Raw genomic sequence first — 6,340 nt, 5'->3', positions numbered from 1 at the left:
ATGGGTGCGCTCGCCTGGGGTGGGGTCCCTGCGGGGCTGGGGTGTCCCAGCCCAGTGTCCTGTGTCCCCGCAGAGCTGCGGGATGCAGCCAAGCGCTTCTCCCATGGGGGGGTCTCGCACTACCTGACGCTGACGCTGGATGAGGCTGAGGGGCTGCTCTATGTGGGGGCTCGGGAGGCCCTGTTCGCCCTGGCCACCGGCACCGTGGAGCTCAAGGCAGCGGTGAGGCCCCGGAACTCTCAGAAGGAGGGGAGGTTTTGGGGGGAGTGTGAGATTCCAGCCCCCTCACCCGTTCTGCGCCCCCAGATCTCCTGGGAAGCCCCGGTGGAGAAGAAGGCTGAGTGTGTGCAGAAGGGCAAGAACAACCAGGTGGGTGCTGTGAGTGCAGTGGGGGGTTTGGGGCACTCTGGGGTGGCCCCCCCTGTGAGGACGCCCCATTAATGTTCCCTCTGTCACCCCCCCAGACCGACTGCTTCAACTACGTGCGGTTCCTGCAGAGCTACAACAGCTCCCACCTCTACGCCTGTGGCACCTACGCCTTCCAGCCCAAGTGCACCTACATCGTGAGTGGGGGGGGGGCAACACCTGGTTAGGCCCCAGTGCACCCCTGTACCCCGGGATGAGGCCCAAGAGCATCACTGAGGGATGTCCCTCTTGCCAGGGGCGGCATTCAGGGGTGCCCCTGTGGGCAGGGGTGTGTCTTATGCCCATGAGGTAGGTTTGGGGAGGGTCTCCTGTGCCCTTGGAGTGTTGTTGGCGTGTCCCTGTGCCCAAAGGGGTCATCTGGGGCGTATCCTTGTCCACAGGGGTGGTATTCACTCCCCTGTGGGCAGGGGAGTGTCTTGTGCCTGTAAGCAGGGGGAGTTTGGGGGTGTCTTCTGTGCCCTTGGAGTGTTGTTGGGATGTCCCTGTCCACAGAAGGGTCATTCAGGGGTGTCACTGTGCCCAGGAGGTTCATCTGGGGTCATATCCCTGTGCCTGGGACCTGTCTGGGCATTGGGGGACATGAATTGAGCAGGGGATCGGGACCCCCACCTACTCCTGTGCCCCCCAGGAACTGTCCGGATTCACCCTGGACCAAGTGGCATTTGAGGACGGCAAAGGGAAGTGTCCCTACGACCCCACCAAGGGGCACACTGGCCTCATTGTGGGTAAGTGGCACCGCTGGGCGCCTGCTGGGCTCAGGGGGATGCCCACCATGCCCCCACCCCCCTAAAATCCCTCCCTCACAGACGGGGAGCTCTACTCAGCCACCTTCAACAACTTCCTGGGCACGGAGCCTGTCATCCTGCGCAACCTGGGCCCGCACTACTCCATGAAGACGGAGTATCTCACCTCCTGGCTCAATGGTAGGGATGGGGACACACAGGGAGGGGACAGTGGGGTCAACCATGTCCTGGGGACATCAGGCCCAACATCACTGGCCAGGCGAGGGAGGGGATTGTCCGGCCCTGCTCTGACCTGGGGTGGCCTCACTTGCAATATTGGGGCAGTTTGGGGGGACAAAATATAAGGAAGATATTGAGCCATTGGAGAGTGTCCAGAGGAGGCAACGAAGATGGTGAAGAGCCTTGAGGGGAAACCGTGTGAGGACGCTGAGGGCATGTGGTCTGTTCAACTGGAGAAGAGAAGATTGAGGGGAGACCTCATTGCAGTTACAGCTTCCTGGGAAGGGGAAGAGGAGTGGCAGGCGCTGAGCTCTACTCTGTGGGGACCAGGGACAGGACCCCAGGGAATGGCCTGAAGTTGTGTCAGGGGAGATTTAGGTTGGATATTAGAAGAAGGTTCTTCCCCCAAAAGGGTGGTTGGGCACTGAACAGGCTCTCCAGGGCAGTGGTCACAACCCCAAGGCTGCCAGAGCTTAAGGAGCATTTGGATGATGCTCTGGGGCACATGGTGTGACTCTTTGGAATGGGCCTGCACAGGGCCAGGAGTTGGACTCAATAATCCTTGTGGGTCTCTTCCAACTGAGCGCGTCCTGCCACTCCCCCACCCCCACACGGTGTCACTCCGTGTTTCCCCAGAGCCCCACTTCGTGGCCTCAGCGTTCGTGCAGGAGAGCTCTGGCAGCAGCACCGGCGATGACGACAAGGTGTATTTCTTCTTCAGTGAGCGCGCGGTGGAGTACGACTGCTATGCTGAGCAGGTGGTGGCCCGGGTGGCCAGGGTGTGCAAGGTATGGAGGGGACACCACAGGGACACCAAAAACCGGGATAGGAACTCTCCAAGCAGTTTGTTGGGTTGGAAAGCTGACGTTCCTTTGTTGGGTGCACCCAAATGCACCCCCAGCACCCACTAGAGCAGGGGACGGTCATGAACTGATCCATATTCATCACATTGTGTAACATATTCATTGTGTTTCCTGAATAATCTGCTAATTATTTCCATGGATTTATTTGGATATGAGTAAGGGTCTTTTGAGGGTCTTTGGTGGTCGTTTGGGAACATCCCTTTCCCCAAATTTCCCTTTGATGGTTCTGGATCTTCTGATGAATCTTTTCTCCTTCTCAAGTACATGGTCAGGTCATGGTGCCCCTTCTCTAATCAGTCTTTGACACACAACCCTTGTTCCCAAAACAAAGACATCTAGTACTTATTAATCATTGATATAGGTAATTAAGGCAGCAATAGCTGGAACAAGACTATTAATCACTGATTTAGGGATCGAATACTGTTGTGTTGAAGTTAATTGTCCAGCACCTTCCCCCACTGCTGCACAGACCCTTTGTAACCAGTTTGGTGTCACCGTGGTGTCACCATGCGGTGACTGTGGCCTTTTCTCTGTGTCCAGGGGGATGTGGGTGGTGCCCGGACGCTCCAGAAGAAGTGGACGACATTCCTGAAGGCCCGTTTGGTGTGTTCAGCCCCGGAGCAGCAGCTCCACTTCAACCGGCTCCAGGCCGTGTTCACCCTGCCCGGGGCCGAGTGGCAGGAAACCACCTTCTTTGGGGTGTTCCAGGCCCACTGGTGAGTCCGGGGGGATGTGGCACGCCAGGGATCCCCAAGATGGAGGGTTCCTGCCCCAACCCCTCCTGTACCTGCAGGGGGGATGTGGATGTCTCAGCCATCTGCCGGTACCACATCCTGGAGGTGAAGAAGGCATTTGAGGGGCCCTACAAGGAGTACCGGGAGCAGGCGCAGAGGTGGGGCCGTTACTCAGATGAGGTGCCCAGTCCCCGGCCCGGAGCGGTGAGTGGGCACTGGGGACTGGGGGGGAAGGGTGGGATCCATCTGTGTGGCTGAGGGCCCTCAGTGCCCTCCTAAGAGACTGGCATCTGTCCATGTGCCTGATAGTGCTCTCTCTGCCCTCCTAAATGGGCTGGGATCCATCCACATGGCTGATGGTGCCCTCCTAAAGGGGGGTGGGATCCCTCCATGCTCCTAATGGTGCCCTCAGTGCCCTCCTGAGAGGGGCTGGGATCCCTCCCCGCTCCTGACACTGCCCCTATGCCCTCCCTGCAGTGCATCACGGACTGGCACCGGCAGAACGGCTTTGCCAGCTCCCTGGAGCTGCCTGACAACACCCTGAACTTTGCCAAGAAGCACCCACTGATGGACGAACCGGTGCCGCCGCAGCGCGGGCGCCCGCTGCTGCTCAAGAAGGACTCCAACTTCACCCAGCTGGTGGTGGATCGCGTGGCTGGGCTGGATGGCACCGTCTATGAGGTGCTTTTCATCGGCACAGGTACTTGGGGCAGCTGGGAGGGCACGGAGGGGACAGTCCATGCTATGGCACAGCCCTGAGCACCTGCCTTGCTCACAGGTGATGGGTGGGTGCACAAGGCGCTGGATTTGGGCACTTCCATCCACCTGGTGGAGGAGCTGCAGGTGTTCAAGCCGGCACAGCCCGTGGAGAGCCTGGTGCTGGCCAGGAGGAAGGTGAGCAGGGCTGCAGGGCCAGGGTGGCACTATGGGGACACCTCGGGGCAGGGTCACCTCAGCCCTTTTCCCTGCCCTCGTAGAAGCTGCTCTTCGCCGGCTCCCGTTTCCAGGTGGCCCAGCTACCCCTGGCCGACTGCGGGCGGTACCAGTCGTGCACAGACTGTGTCCTGGCACGGGATCCCTACTGCGCCTGGAGCCGGAACGGCAGCACCTGTGTCCGGATTGATGGGCAGAACGGGTACGGGATGGGCTGGGGGATCCCTCATCCACAGCTTCCTCATGGGAGTAAGCTCCATCTCTGTGACTGGTGACAGGACCCTAGAACAGCTGGAGCTGTGTCAGGGGAGGTTTAGGTCGGATATTGACAAAAGGTTCTTTCCCCAGAGGGTGGCTGGGCACTGACCAGGCTCCCCAGGGCAGTGATCACAGCCTCAAGGCTGCCAGAGCTCAAGGAGTGTTTGGACAAAGCTCTCAGGGACAGGGTGGATTTTGGGGTGTCCTGTGCAGGGCCAGGAGTTGGACTGGATGATCCTTGTGAGTCCCTTCCAATATTCCATAATTTTAGATTGGGGAATGTTTGGACAGTGCTCTCAGGTGTTGAGATTTGGGGACTGGGGGGGACTTTTGGGGGTGTCCTGTGCAGAGCCAGGAGCTGGATTCATCCTTGTGGGTCCCTCCCAACTCAGGATATTCTTTGATTCTCTGGGTATGGGGCTCCTCTGGGAGGGGGGGGACACCCTACAAGGACTCCCCCTCACTGCACCCCCTCCTACCACAGGTCCCACCTGGTGCAGGACGTGCTGAGCTCCGACACTGGCGCCTGCTCCGTCCCTCAGGCAGCCAAACAAGGTGAGCCCCCCTGAGCCACATGGATCCCCCCATCCCTCTTCCCACCCTCCCTCCTGACCCCCCTCTCTCCCCACAGGGCCCCTCACCCCCAAGAACGTGACGGTGGTGGCAGGCACCGACCTGGTGCTGACGTGCCGCCTGGGCTCCAACCTGGCACGGGCGCAGTGGACGTTTGAGGGCCGTGCGCTGCCGGCCGAGCAGGCGCTGGTGCTGAGCGACGCGCGGCTGCGGGCGCTGGTGGTGCCGGGCGCTGGTGCCCAGCACAGTGGCACATACCGGTGCCTGGCGGAGGAGCAGGGGGCCCCCTTGGGCACGCAGGAGTACCAGGTGACTGTGCTGGCGGGGCCCGGGGCGCCGCTAGAGGCGCGGGCACCGCTGGAGAGCCTGGGCGTGGTGTGGGTGCTGGCCGTGTGCCTGGGCGCCCTGTGCCTCGTACTGCTGCTCGCTGTGCTCTCGCTGTGGCGGCGCCTGCGTGAGGAGCTGGGCAAGGGTACCAAGGCCATCGAGAGCACCCTGGTGTACCCCATTGAGCTGCCCAAGGAGCCACCCAGCCCCCGCTTCGTGTCCAGCGCCGCCTCCGACTCAGATGAGAAGCTCTGGGACCCCTCCAGCTACTACTACTCGGACGGGTCCCTGAAGATTGTGCCTGGCCACGCCACCTGTCGCAATGGTGGCCCTGGCACCGCTGCCTCGCCACCCGCTGCCATCCCTGGGCAGCCCCTGCACTCGCCCACCCGCATCCACCTGGGCCCCCTGCGCGGCTCCTCGTCCAATGGGTACATCCGGCTGGCACTGGGTGCCGAGGAGCGCCCACCCTGTGCCGACCTGGCTGAGGAGCTGCGGCGGAAGCTGCAGCAGCGCCAGCCCCTGCCTGACTCCAACCCTGAGGAGTCATCGGTCTGAGCCGGAGGGATTGGCACCACCTACCTCAGGGCCCCACCCCAGACCCCAGGGTGGGCACCCTGGCCTAAGGACCAGCACCGGCACCCAGCTTGGGGCTGTGGGGTGGGCGCTGGCACCTGCCCTGGGGACAGGATTGTTGCCTCAGTGCCAGTACCCGCCTTGGGAACTGATATATTGGCACTGGTACTTGCCTTGGGAACAGGATTGCCACCCTGGTACCCATTTTGGGGACAGGATTGTCACCCCAGCACCTGCTTTGGGGACAGGATTGTCACCCTGGTGCCAGCACCCACCTTGGGGGCAGGATTGTCACCCCAGTGCCAGTACCTATGTTGGGGACTGACACACTGGCACTGGCACCTGCTTTGGGGACAGGATTGTCACCCCAGCACCTGCTATGAGGACAGCAGTGTCACCCTGGTGCCAGCACCCACCTTGGGGACAGGATTGTCAGCCTGTTTGCCAGTACCTGTGTTAGGGACTGACCCACTGGCACCCACCTTGGGGACAGGATTGTCACCTGGTACTTGCCCTGGCAGTGGGATTCCTACCCTGGCACCACCTTGGGGACAGAAGTGTCACCCTGACACTCACCCTGGAGTGTCACATTTGGGGTCCTGGTGCCCATCTTGGGCCCCAGAGCCACCCTCGGTCACCACACCCGCCTTCGGTACCATGTCCCACACAAGGGACAGACCTTGGGGAC

At 61.2% G+C, this 6,340-nt stretch overlaps 1 protein-coding gene across 1 annotated transcript; it reads left to right on the top strand.

The window, feature by feature from the left end:
* On the top strand, nucleotides 1–6,332 carry SEMA4C (semaphorin 4C). The gene is made up of 13 exons (XM_029964967.1): nucleotides 1–222; nucleotides 307–369; nucleotides 465–563; nucleotides 1,055–1,151; nucleotides 1,233–1,349; nucleotides 2,025–2,176; nucleotides 2,792–2,967; nucleotides 3,045–3,189; nucleotides 3,463–3,685; nucleotides 3,764–3,879; nucleotides 3,963–4,120; nucleotides 4,661–4,731; nucleotides 4,808–6,332. Exons 1-13 carry the CDS (start codon nucleotides 1–3, stop codon nucleotides 5,632–5,634), a joined length of 2,466 nt encoding a protein of 821 aa, XP_029820827.1. The 3' UTR covers nucleotides 5,635–6,332.
* Nucleotides 6,333–6,340: the final 8 nt, after the last annotated feature.

This window comes from Manacus vitellinus, unplaced genomic scaffold (assembly GCF_001715985.3).
Source record: "Manacus vitellinus isolate BGI_N305 unplaced genomic scaffold, ASM171598v3 scaffold_87_pilon, whole genome shotgun sequence".
NCBI classification, from domain to species: domain Eukaryota; kingdom Metazoa; phylum Chordata; class Aves; order Passeriformes; family Pipridae; genus Manacus; species Manacus vitellinus.
This window is presented reverse-complemented; position numbering and strand designations above follow the sequence as displayed.

Excerpts from the sequence above, each read along its gene's own strand:
- SEMA4C (XM_029964967.1), top strand. The coding sequence starts at position 1 with ATGGGTGCGCTCGCCTGGGGTGGGGTCCCTGCGGGGCTGGGGTGTCCC. Across the intron at positions 564-1,054 it reads AGCCCAAGTGCACCTACATC|GAACTGTCCGGATTCACCCT; the intron begins GTGAGTGGGGGG and ends TGTGCCCCCCAG. Across the intron at positions 1,152-1,232 it reads GCACACTGGCCTCATTGTGG|ACGGGGAGCTCTACTCAGCC; the intron begins GTAAGTGGCACC and ends CCTCCCTCACAG.